This window comes from Galeopterus variegatus, unplaced genomic scaffold (genome assembly GCF_000696425.1).
Source record: "Galeopterus variegatus unplaced genomic scaffold, G_variegatus-3.0.2 Scaffold465, whole genome shotgun sequence".
Classification (NCBI taxonomy): domain Eukaryota; kingdom Metazoa; phylum Chordata; class Mammalia; order Dermoptera; family Cynocephalidae; genus Galeopterus; species Galeopterus variegatus.
Genome location: NW_007726576.1, coordinates 454,841 through 479,184, shown reverse-complemented (window position 1 = coordinate 479,184; position 24,344 = coordinate 454,841). Strand labels below are relative to the sequence as shown.

The 24,344-nt window shown below is 40.1% G+C and overlaps 1 protein-coding gene across 1 annotated transcript in view; it reads right to left on the bottom strand.

Annotated features, from left to right (window-relative positions):
* Nucleotides 1-23,287, bottom strand: part of PSPC1 (paraspeckle component 1) — a 63,662-nt gene extending 40,375 nt beyond the window's left edge. Inside the window, exons 1-4 of the mRNA XM_008569094.1 lie at nucleotides 23,008-23,287; nucleotides 14,142-14,443; nucleotides 5,731-5,826; nucleotides 2,340-2,536 (exon numbers count right to left, since the gene is read on the bottom strand). Coding sequence (XP_008567316.1) covers nucleotides 2,340-2,536; nucleotides 5,731-5,826; nucleotides 14,142-14,443; nucleotides 23,008-23,265 — 853 coding nt within the window. The 5' untranslated portion in view covers nucleotides 23,266-23,287. The remainder of the gene's footprint in view (nucleotides 1-2,339; nucleotides 2,537-5,730; nucleotides 5,827-14,141; nucleotides 14,444-23,007) is intronic.
* Between the last annotated feature and the right edge of the window lie 1,057 nt (nucleotides 23,288-24,344).

Below are 24,344 nucleotides of genomic sequence, written 5' to 3'. Positions count from 1 at the left end.
CTTAAAATCCTTTTTTTTTTTTTTTTTCTTTTTGTCTTTTTTCATGACCGGCAACAGATCACAACCCTCAGTGTTGCGCCCGTACCGGCCCGGGACTGGCAACGGGATCCCAACCCTCGGTGTTGCTCCCTGCACCTCGCTCAGCCAGTGAGCAGGAACCGGTCCGTATGTGGGATCCGAACCCTCAGCGGGAGCGCCGCCATGCTTCCCAAGCGGCGCACTGTAGCAGTGCACCACCGGGCCGGCCCCCCAGTTGATTCTGATGTGTAACAAAATTTCAAAACCACTGGAATGAATAAACTTTAACATCTCTCTTCCAGCTCTAAGAGCCAGAAGGTATTTTAGATAACAATTTTCAAATTTTCTGGACAATAAGAGACTTGGTTTATTTATCTTTAAACATACTGAAAGATATGAATGAGTTCTGTGAGAAGAATGAACTTTACAGGACTGCCAAGTTTGGGGTCCAAATGAAACCAAACATGTCTGGCTATTCTATACTGTTGGCTGAGCTGGATTTCATTTTAACAGCACAGTTCTTTAGTGACTTGACCATAACCACTCAATAAACACTTACTGAATAGAAACACACACACACACACACACACACACACACTCAAGGATATCCTAATGGAAATGAGAATTTACCAAAAAGATTTACAGATAAAGGATCAATTTTTTCCCACCTTTTAAAAAAATACTGGCTCTAGTATAGAATGGTTTACCAAAGGCCAAGTTTAGATGGTGGAAAGCTCAGTAAGAATGCTACTGCAGAAACCCAAGCAGACATCTGTAGTGACTTCTCTCTGGAGACAGCCAAGAGAAGGTAAATAAGCATTTACTGAAATGCTAAATTTAAAAAAAGAAAAAAAAACTTAAGAGCAAACTAGAAAGCAATCAGATGCTTATTTTAAGAAAATACCAAACTAAGGGCCAGCCCATGGCTCACTAGGGAGAGTGTGGTGCTGATAACACCAAGGCCACGCGTTCAGATCCCTATATAGGGATGGTCGGTTAGTTCACTGGGGAGAGCATGGTGTTGACAACACCAAGTCAGGGGTTAAGATCCCCTTATCAGTCATTTAAAAAAAAAAAAAAGATAAGGAAATACAAAACTATCATGGGTAGTGTAAAAGAAGAGTGATAGGAAGAACCAGGAAAAATTTGGAAAATTAAAGGAAAAGAAAGGATAGGAGATGTGAACAATAAAGATAGATAAGCATAAAAAGCTAGAACACAGGAAAAGGGGAGAAGTGAGCTACTGAAATGTATTTAAAAATTTAAGCAGTGACAGAGTTTGGATGTGTTGTGTGCACCAAAACTTATGTGGAAATCTGACCCCCAATGTGGTGGTGTTGGAAACTTATTGAATCATGGGGGGGAACCTTCATTAATGGATTAATGTTCTCCGTGGGAGTGGGGAGATTAATGAGTTCTTGCTCTATGAGTTCCCGCAAGAGCTGGCTGTTTAAAAAGACCCTGGCACCTCCTCTCTCTCTTCCTTTCTCTTACCATGTGATTTGCTTGTACCTGCCAGCTGCCTGCCACTTTCCACCATGAGTAGAAGCAGCCTGAGGCCCATGCCAGATGCAGCTGTCCCAGAATTGTAAGCCGAATAAACCTCTGTTCTTTATAAATTACCCAGTTTCAGGTATTTCTATTATAGCAAGAAAAATGGACTAATACAAGCAGCTTGTCATATTGTTAGGTATTTGACCAATGGATGAGAGTAAATTACTGCCCATTATGACTGCTCTTAGAAATTCAGTTGGCTGAGTGTCAAGTGTTTAAAATGCTCTTACCAATTACTAAGAATTTACTTTTCCTTAATCTCCATATCCATCTGCACTCATAAATCTTTTGCATCTCTGCCAGGTTAGCCATCTGTACTTTTGATTTGTTGTAATATATCTTATATATTAAGTAGCCAGCATACATAAAGATATATCTTAAATAAATGGCATTTGTCATAATTTTTCTTTCCACCAAACAGAAGTTTGATATGTGGCTTTATGACACATCTATCTACTAAGAATTGCCCACTGTGCTTCTCTTTTTGCCCCAGAATCATGTATTTGCTACTTGCAAACTTTAACATCCTTGAACTGCCTCCAACATACACTATTTGTATAGATAAAACTTATTTTTAGTAATTTTTTTTTAAAGGAAAATTCCCTCAGAAAAGGAAGATTTTTATTTCTAATATGTTGAGTTCACACACTGCCTCTAAACTCCTAAAGAGCAATTTAAATAGTAATACATACCAGTGGTACATATAAGTGAACCTCAAGGGGGGAGGAAGGGAATCATACCACTTCTATATGAAAATCCATTTTTACCTTGCCTCATTAGCATTAACTGGTGTTCATGCCTAGCTGCTTCCATTTCTGCCTCCAGTTTCTCTTTGGCTTCTCTGATGTTTCTATCAACCTGCTCACGCTGCTGCTTTTCCATTTCATCAAGAGCCTTCCATCGAGATGCATACTCAAATTCAAATGTCCCAGGTTGAGCAAAACGTGGTGGCTGTTCTCTTTCCCTAAATTTACATTAAAAACATAGAAATGTATGCTTAAAAGATAAAACAACAACAAAAAATGAGAATTAACAACTCCCATATATTGAGCACTTACAATTTTCAAGGCACTGTGTCAGGCTGGTACTCTACATGAATTACCTCATGGCAATATTTTGATGGTTTCACAGGCCTGAGTTCCAAATTCAAGGATGCCCAACTAATTAAGTAACAGAACCAGGATTCACACCTTCAAAATCTTATGCTACAACCTGCACTCTCCTAATTATTACCTCCAGTAAGGCCTTTCTAATTTTCATTCAACTATTTTACATGAGAGTCTGTAATATATGAATCAAATGTGTCCTAAGTTAACTGTCTGGAATCAGATTTTTTAAGTGATAAAAGCAGCTAGTTTATTGAATGTCATGTGCCAGGTTAATTGGCTGGGCCAAAAAATAAAGACCTAACTTATTATAATTGTAATTTATTTGTTTAATACCTATTTCCCCCACTAGATAGTAAACTCAGTGAAGACATCATATATGTGTGTTAACTGCTGTACCTCAAGTACCTATTATAGTATTTGGTACACTGTATACATTCAGTGTACATTTTTTGAATGAATGAACAAATGATAATCAAATGACCAAATAAAAATAAATAAAATACCTGATATTCAAAGAAATTCTTAGATTATTCTTGGCTATGATAGCTTCTATTTAAAAAGTATTAATAAAAACACAATCCTTAGCGCCGGTCCATGGCTCACTTGGGAGAGTGTGGTGCTGATAACACAAAGGCCACGGGTTCGGATCCCTATATAGGGATGGCCGGTTAGCTCACTTGTGAGAGCATGGTGCTGACAACACCAAGTCAAGGGTTAAGATCCCCTTACCCGTCATCTTTAAAAAACAAACAAACAAACAAACAAAAACAAAAAAACAAAAAAACACACAATCCGTACCCCACCATTAAAAGTATAGATACCTTGCAACTATAAATCAACTTTTATTTTGGGGTGGGGAGGAGAGGATGAGTGGGTGGGATAAAGTTGGAAGAGATAAAGTGGGAGGCTGTCACAAAAGGAAAGATGCAGTAACAAGAAACAGCTTCAAAGATCTTCAGAGTTTTATGAAAAAAGAAATTATCCCACGATCTAGGTATTCCATACCTGAAAAACAGATTTGGAATTTTTCTTTTTAAAGCAGTGACTGCAAAGGGAGGAAGAGTAGAAGGTATCTACCAACCACTAATTTTTCTAAAAGAACTGTTTATTAGTTAGCAGTTCCTAAGTCAGAGATTGACTGTAACATAGACATAAAAAATTCTTCATTTACTCCCAAAAGAAATACCATTGAAACAGTATGTATTTTTGGAGTCAGAACTGAATTTGACTCTTGGTTCTTACGTTTTGTAAGCATTTTCTTCTGAGCTTAACTCATTAGTAGTAAAATTGGAAATATAATTAGCTCTTATAAGGTTTGCTGGGATAATTAAACCACACAAATACTGTCTATAAATTCCACTTCTTCTAACACCCTTATAATTCCAGTTCTCTAATTCCTAAATCCAGAAATGTGCTCTTTCAAATTTGTAACGGTAAGCTATAACAAATCCTACTACCTACTTGACCACACTGCCAGTATCTAGAACAGTACCTGGCACAAAGGCACTCCGATGTGTTAAAAGCTTTATTTACGGGGGCTGGCCTGTGGCTCACTCGGGAGAGTATGGTGCTGATAACACCAAGGCCACGGGTTCGGATCCCATATAGGGATGGTCGGTTAGCTCACTGGGTGAGCGTGGTGCTGACAATACCAAGTCAAGGGTTAAGATCCCCTTACCGGTCATCTTTAAAAAAAAAAAAAAAAAAAAAAGCTTTATTTACGTATTAAACAAGTAACTGATTTTTAAAAAGTGTATTCGTGCAGGCAATTTACATGCACATATTTGTATCATACTAAGTGAAAAAGGTAATCAGTAAAAGAATACTGTCATGTGCTGCATAACGTTTTGGTCAACAGACCACATATACTATGGTGGTCCCATAGATTATAATGGACATGAATAATTCCTATCACCTAGTAACACCACAGCATAATTTTTTTTTTCCTTTTTGTCTTTTTTCGTGACCGGCAACAGATCGCAACCCTCAGTGTCGCGCCCGTACCAGACCGGGACTGGCAACGGGATCGCAACCCTCGGTGTTGCACCCGCACCTCGCTCAGCCAGTGAGCGGCCGGTCTGTATGTGGGATCCGAACCCTCGGCGGGAGCGCCGCTGCACTCCCAAGCGGCGCACTGTAGCAGTGCGCCACCAGGCCGGCCCACCACAGCATAATTTTTTTAATATAAGTTTATTGTAGCCTAAGTATACACTGTTTGTAAGTCTATAGTAGAGTAGAGTGATGTCCTAGGCTTTCACATTCACTCACCACTCACTTACCAACTCATCCAGAACAACTTCCAGTCCTGCAAGCTCCCTTCGTGGTAAGTGCCCTATACAGATATACACTTTTTATCTTTTATACTGTGTATTTCTACTGTACCTTTTCTATGTTTAGATATATTTAGATACACAAATACTTATCAGTGTGGTACAATTGCCTACTGTATTTGGTGCAGTAACATGCTATACAGGTTTACAACCTAAGAGCAATGGGGCATATACCATATAACTTAGGTGTGTCATAGGCTATACCATCTAGGGTGGTGTAAGTATATTCTATGATGTTCCGACAACAAAACTGCCTAATGATGCATTTCCCAGAATTTATCCCCACTGTTAAGCAACACATTGCTGAAAACTTATGTTTGGAAAATGGGGTTTTTTTTAAATCTATAAGACTGGTACCAGGTTATTTAGGAACTCTCCACTCCATTTGCCCACTAGAAGTCTCCTTTTAACTTGTAATACACCTGAAGCATACAAATTTAAGAAGTATTTTCACTTTACATTGATTTCATTGTTTCACTGGCATACATATTACTTAGTCTTCTCCTGCCCCAGGTAGAAAAGTAGGGAATTTTCTTAGTACAATGTTTTACCCATATAGATAAGAAAACTACTACTCCATGTAGAACAGGCCACTCTACTAATCAGATTATATGACTAAACAGAACATCTTATAATCCAACAATACTTGATAACAAATGTGATGTAATAAACATCACTCATTGTACAAATGTAAAATATCTTTATTAATAAAATCTTACTTATGATATTGTTGCGTTTTCTGCATTAGCTTCTCTGGCAAGCCATCTTCATCATCAAACTGCTCCATGGGCTCCACAATGACTGGACGAGGGGTCCTGGATAGGTATAAAAGTATCAATAAGAATTAACAGTGCTGAGAGTTAACACCCTCCCATAAATTTCTTATAATAACAAAAATATATACTTGGGAAATGTCTCATTTGACACAAATGTCTCAAGAAGTATCATATGTACCCATAAAATCAGTCCATAAACATTTGCTGAGCCAGACATAGGTGAATGTCAAAGCCAGAAAAAGATGAATAAATAAAGCAACAGTCATGAACCAGCATAAACACTATAGTTAACTTTTACAAAATACAACAATGAAAAAGAATGCTTACCTAACTCATGTTTTATATATGCGGCCCTCATCATCCCCACGGCCTACCACCTCAAACCACCCATGTCTGCCCATCCCATCTCCCTGTGTCTACCAGTATTGTTCGGCAAAGTCTTTCATAAAAAATTAATATTAAAGTCTAAATGAGACCTAAAAGATATCAGCCAAGCAAAAAGGGTAGGAGAGGAGGCAGAAGACACAGCACATTTAATGAGTAAGTTGAGGTGAGAGGGGAGAAACAAGAGCAGGGGAGGGAGGATAAAAACAATGGATGATATACTGAAGTTTTCTTTGCTATCGGCTGTTCACCATGCAAGCAACATTAAAGTCTATTTATACTGCCCTCAGAACAGTGACATTTCAGAGAGAAACAAGTCAAACTTACATTAAGGGGCTTTCTGGATTCCAAAAGTTTCCCTTTACACATACATAAATATCCACAGATTAACACAGATCTTAGATCCTAAATTTTAGGAAAAGGAAAGATACACAAAAAAAATTTTTTTTATTACTGAGCTAGTGGAGACATTTTAGAGAGATAAAGAATTAAAAGCAGGTATATAATATGGTGGGGTGGTAGAATGAGATTACAGAAACTTCATTTAAACTGAGTGGGAACCCAAAAGAAAAAGGGACTTGGGATGTGGTCCCAAGAGGATCCAAAGGGGTCCAGAGCCAAAATGAAGAAGACGCATTATATGGACCATTCACCCACAGGAAGCCACTGCAGCACCACAAACATCAGAAAATAGGACCAGGTAAGAAGAGCTACACCTGAACAGAAGCCAACAAAGATAGAAATGAGCATACCCTTCCATTAACACATGCCACCCACCCCCCAGATAATTCAGAAAAAGAGACTCAAAAAGGAAAACATACTAAGCAGAACATTTCCTTCTCAGAATATGACAGAATCATTAGGAACTGACAAAATTAATTAAATGAGGTCAAGGGAAATGGTGAACAAAGAGAAAAACGATGACATCTCTGTACTCTCAAACATGTCAGGTATCTTAACTATAAGTTTCAAACTTTTAACATATGAATATGGGCCACTAGACAACTCTTACACATTAAGAGAGAAGGGGAGTACAGCCTTCTGGGAGGAAACTTGACTGATACAAATTTTTAGACTCTCCTGTCTAAGAATCAGGAAGCAAGCCCTCTCACTAGACACCAATTCTCCCTGCACCTTGACCTTGGGCTTCCCAGCCACGAAATCTTGGGATAAATTTGCCCCATAAAAATCTACACCTGGGGACCAAGGCTGCAGAGGCAAGGGTGAGGACTAAGAGTGCCCCTACCCGTTCCTATCAACAAGCTGGGCTGCCTCACAGGAGACATGAAAATCAAATCCCTGGAGAAAACCTATCTTTTTAACCCGCCTATCAAGGAGTCTAAAGTCACCAACTTTTTTCCTACGGACAACACCCAAGGAAAAGATTTTGAACATTACACCACGCAAAAGCAGATCCTCAACAGCCAGCAAAAGTAGGTTCAAGGTATTTGTCACCACTATAATAGCCATGTAGGTCTGAGTATTAAGTGATCCAAGGTGGAAGCCACCACCATACTGAGGATCATCTTCCTGGCTGAGCTCTCTATCATCACTGTACAACAAGGCTACCAAGGGAGAAAGACTAGTAAACCCTATGTTGTCCCTTGCAAGGAGACCAGTTTCTGTGGCTCTGTGCCGGTTCATCGACCCCCCGAGGCACTGGCATCATCTCAGCCCCTGTGTCAAAGAACTTGCTGATGAAAGCCAGTACCAACCACCACTACACCCTGGCCAGGGGCAGTACTGCCACCCCAGGAAACTTCGCCAAGGCCACCTTTGATGCCATCTCTAAGACCTACAGCTATCTCACTCCCAACTTCTGAAAAAGACTGTTCACACTAAATCTCCCTGTCAGGAATTCACTGACCATCTTGTAAAGGCACACACCAAAGTCTCTGTGCAAAGAATCCAGGCTCCAGATGTGGCTACTGTGTGTTTTTATACAAGAAAAATAAAGTAAACCAATTAAGCCTGTTTAAAAAAAAAAACCATAACCAGGAAACAAAGAGTGACCAAATATTATGTACCATATTGTTTATCATCAGTTTACCCATTACAGAAAAAAAGAAAAACAATTAAATGCCTACTAATAGAGGAACAGTTAAATCGGACATAATTATAATGAAATACTACACAGAATCTTTAATGACACAAGAAAAAATTCACAATAAGAGAAACTTCACTTTATAAAAAGAAGCTAATAAGGAGTTTATCATAAATCAATAATCCCAAAGGTAATAAAATAGGTAGTGATGTAAAGACGAAAAAGCAGGTTCAAGGTATTTGTCACCACTACAATGGCCATGTAGGTCTGAGTGTTAAGTGAAACATGTAAAACAATGGAGTGTTTGCTCCCAGAAAGCTAAAATAAGGCACTAATAGTAAAAACCCTCAAAAGCCTAAGAAAACACATCCAAATTTAGGGACATTCAGCAAAACAACTGCCCTGGACTCTTCAAAAATGCCAACATCACAACATTAACATTTCTGTCATTTGAGGAACTATTCCAGATAAAAAGAAATTAAAGACACGATACCTAAATTTAATGTGTGATCCCTGAGTAAACACTAAATTGGAAAAAAACAGTTATAAAGGACATTACTGGCAATAGGGAAATTTAACTACGGACTGTATATTATATAACTGTATGAAATAAGTGCTAAATTTCCTCAGTGTAGTACAACTCTATTGTGGCTTATAAGAGAATCTTCTTAGGAGATACATACCAGCACAATATTCAGGGATGAAATATGACCCTTATAGCGGACTCTTTTTTTTTTTTTTGTCTTTTTCCGTGTCCGGCAACGGATCGCAACCCTCAGTGTCGCCCCCGTACCGGACCGGGACCGGCAACGGGATCGCAACCCTCGGTGTTGCTCCCGCGCCTCGCTCAGCCAGTGAGCGGGAACCGGTCTGTATGTGGGATCCGAACCCTCGGGCGGGAGCGCCGCTGCACTTCCCAAGCGGCGCACTATCCAGTGCGCCACCGGGCCGGCCCATAGCGGACTCTCTTTAGAAAAAAAAAATTGTGCATATACAGAGTGAAAAAACGTGGCAAATGTTAGGAAGTAGTGAATGTAGGGAAAGGGTATGAGTGTTCAATGTACTATTTTGGCAAATTTTAAGTAGGCATAAATTTTTTCCAAATTAAAAGCAACATTTCAAAATCACTGTTCCTCATGCTCACTCTCTTTAACCAATAATCCAATAATTAGTTTCAAACTAATACTAAAACCAATTTAGAAACTGTGTGACGGCCAAGTGGCTTGTTCAGCTGGGAGAAGTCATGAGCAAGGTCCATACAAGCCATATCCCTCTCTTGATGGACACATACAGGCTTCACACTTTTCTGCATTAAAATATATAATTTAAATTAACACTAAAGGGTATTTTAAAGGGAAAATTTCTTTTTCTAAATTAAATTGAAACAGATAAATTTTTCTGCTTCTATATAAGCAACTCCAGCATCTTTTTTAAGGATACCAGTAAGAAAATGACAGATCACCATGTCTACATTTAATTTAACCCACAATGATCTTTTAAAAAAGAAAAAGCAGCAGCAGTTACAGACAGAGTAATTTCAGTATGTGAACACGTGTGATTATGCCTATTCAATCCCTGTGCAGCTCTAGGGTATGAGTATCTCTAACACGCCAGGCGCAATGTTTAAAGATGTGGGAATAGCATTATCATCATAGGTAAAGGTTTTTAATTTTCTTTTTTCCCCCCATTTTTCTGTGTCTTTTGTAATCTCAAAATAACATTCGAATGTAATTTATACATACTTTTGCAAAATACGTTAAACCATTGTATTGTATAATGCTGTTTGCCCAAAACCATGTATAATATACAGCATTTTGTGGCAATTTAATGATATTTTCAGGGCTGGCTGGTTAGCTCAGCTAGTTAGAGCATGGCCTTTTAACACCAAGGTCAAGAGTTCGGATCCCCGTACTGGCTAGCCGCCAAGAAAAAAAAAAAAGATATTTTCAAGAGAAAATTTGATTACGCAAGATATTTGAAAACATATTTGTATCTCAGTAATTCAGATATCTGAGATTCAGTCAGTCAATAAATACTTGACTGCCAAATATGTACCAAGACTATACTTGGGGCTAGGGTACAAGGGTAGACAAAAAACAGTCCCTAAAGTCTTGAGACAAAAAATATGCGAGTAAATAACAAATTAATCAGTTTAAGAGCTAGTAAGGGGAAAAAAAAATGCTGTCATAGAGACTAATAGAGGGAGCCCACTTTAGATAAGGCAGTCAGGGAAATTCTCTCCATGAGGTGTCATTTCAGCTGGGACCACTATGCAACAACAGGGAGAGGAGCATCCTGAGTTCTATGAGAAGGTTTAACAAAGTTCCTGAGCAAGGAGAGTCTGCTGGCAGAATAAACCACTCCACTGGTAGCACAACATAAAAAGCAAAGGATTTGGGGCCGGCCCGGTGGCGCACTGCTATAGTGCGCCGCTTGGGAAGCGTGGTGGCGCTCCCGCCGAGGGTTCGGATCCCACATACGGACCGGTTCCCGCTCACTGGCTGAGCGAGGGGCAGGAGCAACACCGAGGGTTGCGATCCCGTGGCCGGTCCTGGTCCGGTATGGGCGCGACACTGAGGGTTGCGATCCGTTGCCGGTCACGAAAAAAGACAAAAAGGGGAAAAAAAAAAAAAAAGCAAAGAATTTGGCATCAGACTAAACTTATTACAACTAATACAACTTACTAACTGTACAACCTTAAGCAAATGCAAATTACATCTCTGGGCCAATTTTCTCATCTGAAAAAATGGGACAAACAATAACCAGCTTTGCTGTGGAAATCGAAGATACCATGATTAGGAAATATGTGACAGGCAATAAAATGTTCAACACCTGGTCTATTCCCTTAAAATTGTTTTTCAATTATTTAAAAGCCATCTATAAAAAATGGTTAAATATCTACCAATGCCTGCTATGACTTTAAAAAACACCAACTAATCAAAGCTTGCAATGGAAAAAAAATACTAATCACATGCCTTTCTTATTGCTTTAGTTTTTCATTCATTCGTGAAATAATTATTACAAGCTTACTATGTGGCCGGGGATTATTAGAAAACAGGTGCTGCAATTATAGTGCTGAACAAGACAAAACCCCTGCCTTCCTGGAGCTTACATTCTACTTGCAGAGAAAGACATAACAAATTAAAACAGTAAATGCTATGAAGAAAAATAAATCAGGGAGTAAATCATCAGTAACAATGCAGAGGGGATGGCTATTTTAAGATATAATGATCAGCTTCTCTGAGGACATAGCATTAGCTAAGTGTAAATAAAACAGAAAAGCAAGGCCTGTGACAAACTGGAGAGAAAGCATTCTCAAGACCAAAGATTCTGACACGGGAACAAGTTGGCTGTGTCGTAAAATGGCAGATGTAGCATGAATTTCAGTTTTAGCATGAATGCTTAGTAGTCAAAAACAAACTGAAAAATGTTTTACAAATCACAAAACTAAGCACCATGGAGCCAGGAAACAATTTTTTATTCAATTCCTCAAACTCTAAAATATTTGAATGACCCCAACCAACAGCTGACAACACCCCACAATAAGAAAATACAAAGAACCTGTAATAGCCAAAAAATTTTTGAAAAAATAATAAAAGTTGGATGACTTTTACCACCTGATTCCCAGGCTCAGGATAAATAAGGTAATTAAGTGCAGTTTGGAACCAGACTAACCGATCACTGAAACATAAAACAGAGGGCAGATTCCCACCATCGCCACCCCCACCTCCAATTTTTGATAAAGCTGCAAAGGTAACAAAGGGAAAATCATAATCTTTTCAATTAATTGTGCTGGAACAGGAAACTGGCCTGTTATCTCACTTGTTTAGAGCATGATGCTGATGGCACCAAGGTAAAGGGTTCAGATTCCCTTACCCGCCAGCCACCAAAAAAAAAACAAAAACAAAAACTACAACATAGGCTAGCCAGTTAGCTCAGTCAGTTAGAGTGCGGTGTTGTAACAGCAAGGTCAAAGGGTTTGGATCCCCATAACAGAAAGCCACCAAAAAAATTTTTTAAGTGTTGGAACAACTAAATATCTTCATGAAAAAAATAACTTATCTCACACCACACTCATGGATCACAGGCATAAATATAAAAGGTATAAATTTTCTCAAGAAAACATAAGAAAGGCTTTGCAATCTTAGTATAGGCAAAGATTTTATACAAGGACACAAAAAGGACAAACTATAAAACAAATAAAATTGATAAATTGGACTTCACAAAATATAAATTGCTCTTTGAAGGTCACTGTCAAGAAAATTAAAAAGCAAGACATAGATTAGGAGAAATATAAACAGTACAGACATGTACCTAGATTTGATAATTCAGTAAAACAAACCACCCAATCAAAAATTGGGCAAAAAAGGGCCGGCCCGGTGGCGCAATGGAGAGTACGCCGATTGGGAGCGCGGCAGCGCTCCTGCTGAGGGTTCGGATCCCATGTGGAGACCGGTTCCCGCTCACTGGCTGAGCACGGTGCGGGCGCAACACCGAGGGTTGAGATCCCGTTACCGGTCAGTAAAAAAGACAACAACAACAAAAAAAAAAAAAAAAAAAAAAAAAGGGCAAAAAATTTCAGACATTTCACAAAAGATATATAAGTGGCCAAAAAGCACATGAAAAAAGGTGCTCATCATTAGTCATCATTAATCAATTTAAACCACAATGAGATTCCCCTACAACTCATGAGAACACCCAAAGACTAAAAACATGAAGTGCTGGTAAGAATATGGAGCAACCAGGGGCTGGTCAGTTAGTTAAATTGGTTAGAGCATTGTGCTGATAACACCAAGGCGTGAACCGGCCTTGTCCAATCCCTGTACTGGCCAGCCACAAAAATAAACAAACAAAAAGAATAGGGAACAACAAGAAGTTTCTCATTCATTGCTGGTGGGAATGTAAAATGGTACAACCACTTTCCACAACAGTTTAGCAGTTTCTTATAAAGCTGAACAGCCAGTAATTTATCTCTAAGTACTTACTCAAGTCAAATGAACACATAATGTTCACTAGAAGTCTTATACACAAAGTTCGTAGTGGCTTTACTCATAATGGCCAGTAGTTAGAAGCGACATAAATATCCACCCATAGGTCACTGGACAAACTGTAGTTAAGTCCATACGATGGAATATGTCTCAGCCATAAAAAAGAGCCGTATTATACAATCACATGGATAAAATATTATAAACATTATGCTAAGCAAGAAAAACCAGATACTAAAGAGTACATACTACATGATTTCACTTAATATTAGAAAAGACAGGGCTATCCAGTTAGCTCAGCTGGTTATAGTGTGGTGCTGATAACGCGAAGGTCCAGGATTTGACCCCCAAACTGGCCAAGCCGCAGAAGAAAAAAAAAAAAAAGACAAGACAAAACTTGTCTATATCTTTACAGTAACAGAAATATCAATAGCTGTTTAGCGCAGGGATAAGGGGTGAGGAATAACTGCAAAAGGGCACAAGGGAACTTTTGTGAGATGATGTAAATGTTCTATATCTTGACTATGGTTGTGGGTTACATGAGAACATACACTTGTTAGAATTCATTGAGCACTACATTTAAAACAGGGTGCTTTTTAATGTATGTAAACTGTACCTCAATAGTTGATTAAAATTTAAAGAATTACTTTAAGCATATAAGATTTTGCCTTTGCATATACAAATGTTCAATAAGTTGAATGAAAATCATGATACAAAACATTCCTGAGATTCAACTATGAATCAACAATACACTCAAGTCTGAAGTATATGACTGCTTACTCTTAGCAGTACACAAAAATTCCTTGTTCATATTCATTGAGTATTCTCTCAATACCTACCTACCATATGCCGAGACAGTATGAACTGCAAGGAAACAGAATTACAGAACACAGATAAGCCCATATATAGGATAGAAGGAGGACAAAGTATTTTAAACTTACGTTGTCAGCAAGAATGCCCCATCACCACATCTTTCCAGAGCCTTTCGTGCAGGAGGTTTTGCTGCAAATTCTACAAAACCTTTTCCCGTAGCTCTACCACGATCATCCACAACTACAACGGCTTTCTCTACTGGACCAAATTGGGAAAATGCTTGCTCTAGCAGCTCATTGGAAACAACCGGAGAAAGGTTCTTGACAGTTAGGGCTGCTCCATGTGTGGCAAAGCGAATTCGGAGGGGTCTGCTCTTCAAAATGGTGCCATCCAGTTCTGCTTTTGCAATTTCAGCCAGTGTTCTGGATTCCTTTATAGGAGGAAGAAAAATCTATTTTTAAAAAATGATAGGAACACAAAACTTTAAAATAGTGGTTTCTAGGGAGGAGAAATGAGTAGCTTCAAGAAATGGCTGACAGGGTCACTCTTTTTGTAGCTTTTAACTTCGGTATCACATGCATTTTATTAATGTTTAAAACGATTTTTGAATAGTTAAGTAAAAAGTCCCAACCCCACTGTCCTGTTAAAAATCATCACTTAAAGATTAACTGCTCATAAACAAGTTATCAGCTATTAAATATTCAAAGCGATATCTTCTTTAAATCTCCTATATATATTAAAAGAAATACGCAATTACTTTTTGAGACCAAATTTCAGTTACTAGAAACTATCATCAAAAGAATAATTCTTTACACTCTCCATGATTTTGATATTTATATCTTTTTTTTTTCTTTAATGATGACCAGTAAGGGGATCTTAACCTTTGACTTGGTGTTGTCAGCACCACATTCACCCAGTGAGCTAACCGGCCATCTCTATATGGGATCCGAACCCATGGCCTTGGTATTATCAGCACCATACTCACCCGAGTGAGCCACAGGCCAGCCCTTGATATTTATATCTTAACGAAACATCCCATCTTTCTCTTGCCAGACAAATCTCCTTTCCTTTCTATTTCCATTCTTCTTTCACATTATCTATAAAAACTATAAGGTCTTGTTAATCACTGCTTCTGAAATAGCTGTGTGGCTACACAACACGTTTCTCACCATCACATGGAGAGAAGCAAATGCACTCATTCAAGGGCTATAACAGTTCTCTCTTCATGACACAGAGAAGCAAATGCACATATCATAAAGTAGAGACTAAGCTCACTGCTGAAACCACAAGATAAGAGAATTTCCTTCTACTTGGGAGAATTCAAAGTTGGTATAGATAGGTATCTAAAACAATAAATAACCAGGGGTTGACCAGTTAGCTCAGTTTGTTAGAGCATGGTGCTGATAACACAAAGGTCCAGGGTTTGATCACTGTACTTGCCAGTTGCCAAAAACAAAACAAAACAAAACAAAACAAAACAAAACAAAACAAAATAAAATAAAATAAAATAAAATAAAACAAAAGCTAGTGAATTTAATAGAGGTATGTTCTTTTTCATTATGTTTTGGGAAGTCTCTAAGGAGAACTGAATTGAGGCTTTATATGCATATATAAAAAGAGTACTATCTTATGAAAAATGCCTTAAGGTCACAGAGCTCTTTATTCAATCCCTAAAATGTTCAAGTCACTGTCCTTATACAAAAACCTATCTATAGGGCCGGCCCGGTGGCACACTGGAGAGTGCGCCACTTGGGAGTGCGGCGGCGCTCCCGCCGAGGGTTCAGATCCCATGTGGAGACTGGTTCCCACTCACTGGCTGAGCGCGGTGCAGGCGCAACACCGAGGGTTGCGATCCCGCTGCCGGTCCCCGGTGCGGGCGTGACACCATGGGTTGCGATCCTGTTACCGGTCAGTATAAAAGACAAAAAGGATTAAAAAAAAAAAAAAAAAAAAACCCTATCTATAGAACTACTTTTACAAAGACAAATGAAGAGATATTTCTAGAGATATTCAAAACAGTCATTTTGGAGAGCCAGCCCATGGCTCACTTAGGAGAGTGCAATGCTTATAACACCAAGGCCACGGGTTCAGATCCTACATAGGGATGGCAGGTTGGCTCACTGGCTGAGTGTGGTGCTCACAACACCAAGCCAAGGGTTGAGATCCCCTTACCAGTCATCCTTTAAAAAAAAAAAAAAGTCATTTTGTTTATTACTCAACTCATTAGTAGTAGCAGAGAATATTTAATGAATATCTAAAAAGGTATGGATGAAAATTAACAACAAAATAAGAAAAAAAAAAGTAAAAAAAAGGATGGATGGGTACTTTGTTGCCTAATAGGTCATATAATCCAATTCTGAGAGGTAAATTTCAGGAATAGTCTTGAATTAAAATGTCAAGTAGGGGGCCTGCCTGTGGCTCACTCGGGAGAGTGTGGTGCTGATAACACCAAGGCCACGGGTTTGGATCCCATATAGGGATGGCCGGTTAGCTCACTGGGTGAGCGTGGTGCTGACAACACCAAGTCAAGGGTTAAGATCTCCTTACTGGTCATCTTTTAGAAAAAAAAAAAAAAAAAAGTCAAGTAGAATTGGGAATAGGGACATGAGGAAATTTCATGAGGTGAGGTTAATCTATATTTTGATAGGGTCTGAGTCAGACAGACACATGCATTTGTCAAAACTCACTAACCATTATACTTAAACTCTGTGCCTTTCACTGTATGTAAATTTCAAATACCCTAAAAAATAATACTGGACTCTAGTTAATGACAAGTACGCTGGAGTGTTAAGAGTCATGGACTGATGAATGGAGAGATTAAAAGATACATGAAATAACAAATCTAGCAAAATTTAACTGTGGAATCTAGGTGGCAGACATATGGATATCCATTTCTCCATGTCTAAAATTTTTCATAATAAGATGTTTGATGGCAGAGAGATAAAGGGAGCCTGGTCAGGACTGTAGAACTGAAGAGTGTTTCCTAAGGGCACTCCTGTTCAAATTCAGTCAGATATAGCCACAACGTCTCATTTTTTTTTCCAGATAAAGCGAGAAATCTCAATTTTTAAATGAAGTGATTTCTTACTGCTAGCAACCAATGCCATTTTTGATGTTGTTCAGGCCAAATAAAATGTTTATGGCTGTCAGAAATTTTCAACGCTACAGATCTTTTTTCAAAATGTATACTTTCCACGGCTGTAAATAGTTTTACATCAGGGCTTCTCAACCTCAGCACTATCGACATTACAAGCCAGATTGTTCTTGTTACAGGGGGCTGTCCTGTGCATTGTAGGATGTTTAGCAGCATCACTGGTCCCTACTCACCAGATACCAGTAGATCCACCCCCTACTCGCAACCCCTTTTTAACAACCAAAAATGTCTCCAGACGTTGCCAAATGTCCTCTGGGAAGCAAAACTGTCCTGTTTGAGAATCACTGCTCTAAACATATACTGAAGTATGTCTAAAATCAATTAAAACTAAATCAATAAAACTTCTGTAAATGAAAAGAGACCAAAGATTACTTTACCATATGGCTCAGAAAAAAAACAAGACATAACTTTTATCCAGTAGTTACTATAAGTCAACCCTTACCCATTATAATACACACACACACAAGGATACTTCAAAAAGTTTATGGAATGGGCCAGCCCGGTGGCGCACTGCTACAGTGCGCCACTTGGGAACGCGGTGGCGCTCCTGCCGAGGGTTTGGATCCCATGTACAGACCGGCCGCTCACTGGCTGAGCAAGGTGCGGGCGCGACACCGAGGGTTGTGATTCCGTTGCCGGTCCCGGTCTGGTACGGGCGCGACACTGACGGTTGCGATCCATTGCCGGTCACGAAAAAAAGACAAAAAGGAAAAAAAAAAAAGTTTATGGAAAATTAAAATTATCTTTTAATTCTATTTTTCCATGAACTTTTTGAAGTATCCTTGTATATATGCATTACCTTTCATTATCCTCATCTTATGAGGTGAGTTCTGTTACTATATCCAAAACTTTACATATGGGCAAACAAGCCTAGAGAGGTTGAGTAACTTGCCCAAGATCACTTCAAGGGCTGATATGAACCTATAAAGAATTTACAATCTCCACTTAATACACCATAAATCCCACCTTCCAACTGATGTCCCTGCTTCACTCTATACAAAGAGTAAAACTATAGGTTCTTAATAGAAAGAATACAAGAAATAACAAGAAACTAAATGACTACCCCAAGATGGTGACTGCAAGAACAATCAAATGATTTGTTTCAGAGCTCTTTCCAAAGCACATGAACTTTCCTCACTGTTTACTAGCTGCTTAAAATTCCTCAATGCAAGGGTACTAAGTTAATAAGTACAAGGCAATATGCTGAACAAAATGTAAACAGTCTTGGGCCAGCCTGGTGGCGCACTGCTACAATGCGCCGCTTGAGAGCACGGCGGCGCTCCCGCCGAGGGTTCGGATCCCACATACAGACCGGCCGCTCACTGGCTGAGCGAGGTGCGGGCGCAACACCGAAGGTTGCAATCCCGTTGCCATTGCTGGTCCCGGTCTGGTACGGGCGCGACACTGAGGGTTGCGATCCGTTGCCGGTCACGAAAAAAGACAAAAAGGAAAAAAAGAAAAAAAAAATGTAAACAGTCTTCAAGTCAATCAACAGAAAGTTGATTAAATAACTTGCAGTACATCCATACTATAAAATAGAACACGGTCTTTAAAGAGAATCTAATGACAGAAAATGCCAAAAACATTAAATGAAAAAATAAAATCACAATACAAAATGTACAGCAGGTTTGATTTTCATGGAAAAATTATACTAGGTTAACAGTGATTACGTTTAGTAGGCGATATTAGAGGAGGGAAGATCTTTCACTAATGTTAAAATTGTATTTAAAAGAGCTTTCCTGAAATAAAAGATGACGTGAAAGACCCACTAAGTACATTCTGCAACACGTCTTCTATAATATTTGAACATTTTATAAGAAGCATGGGCGGGGGGCCCAGAGGGGCTGCTCCTTGCACAGTGGTGCCCTGCAGTCCTGCTCAGGCCCACCACTGGAGGGACCCTGTGAGCTCTGGACCCTCAGAGGGTAGCCAGCTGGAGGGGAGCCCATTCAGAGAGCCTGGCTCCACCACCAGCCCCTGCAGTGGTGTCCTCCTCCTGCCAGTGTCCAACCCAGGAAGTGGGGGACCAACCCAGGCAGTGGTGGAAGCACGCCCACAGTGCTGCCTAAGGATCCCAGGCCACGGGCGCCTGCACCTGCACCCTCCAGTTCTGCATGGCCACTGCTGTTGTGGCCAGTGCAACCTCAGAACCCCCAGCACCTAGCAGCCTGTTCTGTGGAGTGCAGCAGTTACAGCTTAACCTTGAGACCCCTTTGGGAGTTGCATGCAGGAGTGGACCCCCCTAGCGACCACCATAAAGATACCAGAAGTCATCAAGATGCTGTGCTCAAATGAAGAAACGCTTCCCTTTAAAAACCCTTCCCCCACTTCTCTCAGGAAGACAACTTCTCTATTGCTGACTCCCTTATGTGTACGTCTATCTCTTTTTAATAAAGTGTGGCTTGCCTTTAAAAAAATGCATAATTTCATAATTAAATTTCATAATTAAAAAGAAAAAGCATGGGGGGGGGGGGCATGCCCAAGTCTCCAAAGACTAAGTAAAAGTAAATTCAGTTGATTTCTAATTCTATTGGTTTCTCTAGAACAGTGATTCTCAAACTTTGGCAAGTATCAGAATAACATGGAGGGCTGCCTAAAACCCAAAACTCCTGATCCCCAATGCTCAGAATTTTCTGATTTCACAGATATGGGGTGGGGCCCTAGAATTCACATTTCTAACAGAGTCCCAGTTAACTGATTAGGCAAGACAATGCTTGAGATGGTATAGGGTCAGCACTGCTAGCATGTATGGTAGGGAAAACTATTTATTTATTTATTTTTAAGATGACCAGTAAGGGGATCTTAACCCTTGGCTTGGTGTTGTCAGCACCATGCAAGTACAAGGCAATATGCTGAACAAAATGTAAACAGTCTTGGGCCAGCCTGGTGGCGCACTGCTACAATGCGCCGCTTGAGGAGCGAACCGGCCATTCCTATATAGGATCCGAACCCTCGGCCTTGGTGTTATCAGCACCACACTCTCCTGAGTGAGCAACGGGCCGGCCCCTTCTGCTTAGATTAGGAGTTCTGAAGCTGCTGGACAGGGACCACATTTTCATGAATTACTGTTTCAGAAATCTGGTTTACTAAACTAAAAACAGATACTGAGTTCAAATCAAACTAATACTAGTTTTAGCTACATTAAACCAACTTTAAAATGCACTACAACTTCTCAATTTCTCCAATCTAAATTGTTAGTAACCAACCAAAATCTAAAAATAATCCTTGGGTCTAAAATTCCACAATGAAATACGTCTAAAATACACAGTCTATTTCATCCCTAATGTACCATGGTCTCACGAGGACCTGATGTGGAAGAGCCACTTAAATTCTTTTCCCCAGCATACACTACCAGCATCGCTGACCTGATACTGTATCAAAAATGTTGTCTCACCTCATCAATTAACTGGAAAACTATGGGTGTTAGTTTAAGAAAATTTGTTTGCATTTTAAAGATTAGTTACTGAACAGGTGAAAAAAAGTATTTCTAGAAACACTAGCCAGATAAAATTACACCACTATTTTAAAGCCATTACACCAATACTTATATTCAGATCGAGTATACACTGTACAAGGGATCTTCAAAGTTCAAGGAAGGGTTAGTATTATCTTTCAATTCTATTTTCCAAAACTTTTTGAAGTATCCCCGGATGATTTTCCTAAGTAGAAAAATTAAGATTTAAAATTTACCTGTTACAGAGCTCAGATAAAACCATAAACTTATCCATAAAGTAAAAAATTCGGTAAACCAAGTCCTAATCTCCAAACGACAAAATTTTAACATTCCAACATAAAAAATTTAGGGTGATAGATTTGGAGGAGCATATCCCAAAGGAGCAGGCAATAGTGGTTCTTCTCACTCCCACCTCACAATCCCAAAGAATTGTTTTGTTGTTGTTGTTTTTTTAATGAAAAGCAAAAAAGTGATGAACTGTATTGTCAACAGAGTAGCCACTAGCCACTTGTGTCTAGTGGCTAATCCACCCCTCAGCTGTTCTAGCTACATTTCAAGTGCTCAACATTAACATATGGCAGGTAGCTACCATACTGAAAAGCACTTCCATCATTACAGAAAAATCTATTGGACAATGCTGTTATACTAAAGGAGAAAGGAACTATTATTAAAAGCTTGAAAGATAAAAAAAGATTTTCCCATGTCAATAAAATGTTTATTCGTTTATTTTTAAGTGTAACGTTTTCCAAACACAGAGAGAAATGCAGTCCCTCCATTATTTCTCCTCCTGAAGGTCAACTTCAGAACAGATCAAGATGGTAGCAGGATAATGAAAAGTTTACATAAAATCTTTTTGGAAAGTTTAACAAAAGTTGCTTATAATACTTTACTGTAGAGGCTGGCCGGCTAGCTCACTTGGTTAGAGCACGGTGTTATAACACCAAGGTCAAGGGTTCAGATTCCCATACCCACCAGCTGCCCAAAAAACCCCAAAATAATTTATTGCAGAAACCTGTCGGGCCGGCCCCTGGCTCACTCGGGAGAGTGTGGTGCTGATAACACCAAGACCACGGGTTCGGATCCCATATAGGGATGGCCGGTTAGCTCACTGGCTGAGCGTGGTGCTGACAACACCAAGTCAAGGGTTAACATCCCCTTACCGGTCATCTTTTTAAAAAAAGAAAGAAAGAAAGAAACCTATCTTCCTTCATTTTGAGATAATTTTTGCACTTATATTTAAAAATTTACCAACTGACAGGCTGTTTCTCCACTGTCCAAAAGATAAATTTATAATTTTATGCTCAAGATGCACTAATTACTTAACTTGATTTTAAAGAAATTTCTCTCATTAATATTAACACCTTGTGAATTTTTACCCTTCTCTTCTGTTTGCCCTAAAAATACAGTATGATTTTGCATTATCCACACATGGAAAGAACCCGATTTTCCAAAGTCAAAGTTCCAGTGAGAAAGCTTCCACAAACTGCAATTAATGTCAGATTTGAAGGTATAACGAGAAAGACAACAGGAAAAAAAAAATCACTCACTTGTGTAAAAATGTTTCTAAAAAAGATTTTTAATTGAAAAAAATCCAGCATCTAAATATAACTTACAATAATGATGTTTAATTGATACTGATGAATTCACCACAAGGCACAAAGGAAAACCTAATAAAAGTATATATTTTGTCCTATAATCATAATCCCTCATTGTTCGAACTTTTTAAAAATATAAGGGAGGAACAACGTTTGCATAAGTTATTAGAAAACTTTTCAAAAATTAAAAGGAGGTAAGGTACCTAATAGGATATATAAGTAAAATATAAAGTAGCGTATCATCCATCCTCCCCCCCAAAACGTGGAAATCTCCAGAAGGCTGGGCGGAAGAACATCATATTAGATATATACAATTCATTACCGTCCCATTACTGTAGACTTCGATATTACTGAGTGCGGAGCTCGGACACCTAGGCAGTTTAAGGTAAACGGCGGGCTGCGCTGAGGTAAGAAGGAAACTGGTTTACCGTTAAACGCACGCACCGCTGGCTGAAGCCAAGGAGATGATCTGGGTCATGCTTTAAAGAAGCAGGTCTGCTCGTTGGTCCCTCACGCCCAGTGAAATTTCTGGTCAGACTGAAGGTTCCGTTCCAAATTCATATCCAATTCCTTTCCGTTACAACACAATTTTGCCTCGAAAAACTCTCAAAACGCTGCCGCCCCCCGGCACCCAAACCCTTTCGGGACCCCAGGCGAAGCTCGGAGCCCCCGGCAGCTCTGAGCACGCGGGCAGGGTTGCGCGAGCGGCCTGGCAGCAGCGACGCGACGCCAACTCGCCACGCAGGGCTGGGGGCGCGGCGGGTGCCGCACGGGACCGGACCCAGACTCACCAGGCGGATGAAGCCGAAGCCGCGGTCCCGGTTGATGAAGACCTCGCTGGGCTCGCCGTAGCGCTCGAAGAGCCGCTTGAAGTCCTCCTCGGTGATGTCGGTGGGCAGGTTTCCCACGAAGAGGCGGCAGCGCTGCGTGTACGTCTTCTCGCCCGGCTTGAGGAAGCTCTTGATGTCGATGGTGAAGCCCATCTCCTCGTCCGGGCGGTCCTCCGGGGGCGCGGGCGGCGCCTGCTCCCCGGCTAGCGCCAGCGCCATGGCGGCCGCAACCGCCGGCTCACTCATCAAGATGGTAGCAGGATAATGAAAAGTTTACATAAAATCTTTTTGGAAAGTTTAACAAAAGTTGCTTATAATACTTTACTGTAGAGGCTGGCCGGCTAGCTCACTTGGTTAGAGCACGGTGTTATAACACCAAGGTCAAGGGTTCAGATTCCCATACCCAGGTTTCCTCTTAACATCATCTCGATGAGGTCGCCTCGGACACCGGATACGGCCTACGTCTGTACAGATTCTACATATACCTGTGGGAGCGAAATAAGGAAAGGCCAGACTACAGCGAGGTGGCCGAGCCGCCAGCTCTAGCCCTTCCAACCCGTGACGGCCGCACGGTCAAAATGGCGCCGCCACCAGCTGCAGTTGGAAGAAGAGGCGCCGGCGCAAGCCCCGCCCCTCGGCAGAGGCCGGCCCGGAGAGACGCGCCTGCGCACTGCCGGCGCCGACGGCGCTTCGGCTAGCACCGCTCATGCGCACTTCGTTGAGAGCCTTACCGTCTTCTAAAATACGGGAATGCGGCTTCCCAGCTTACTAAAATATCAGAGGCTGTTTGTTGTACTTATGGGACGAATTATGTGATGTGTGCTTCAGCGTGTGAACATCCTTACTCTCTTTTAAATATGAAGTTCAATTTTCAAGGATAACTGGAAAATGGAAACTTGCATGTTTTATACATGGAATTCAATAACAACGTATTTCCCAATAACTTGAAAACACCTTTATTTCTGTTTCAAGAGCAAGGTTTGTACTATATTAACTAATTAAATCCAGTTATATAAAATAATTGTGCTGGTGATTATTGACCTCAGAGAAGAAATCCATAAAATTGCTTATAAAATTTGTTCAACCAGACCATGAATTCCTGTGGGCCATAGTCTTATGACAAGAGTCAACGAATTTTTTCTATACACGGCCATACAGCAAATATTTAAGATTTGCGACCCACACTGTGTTGATCACAGCTACTCAGCTCTCACTTACCACTCCTGGCATATGGTGAATCCTCAGTGAGTGCTAAAAAGAAATGAACTGGAGCTGGCTGGTTAGCTCAGTTGGTTAGA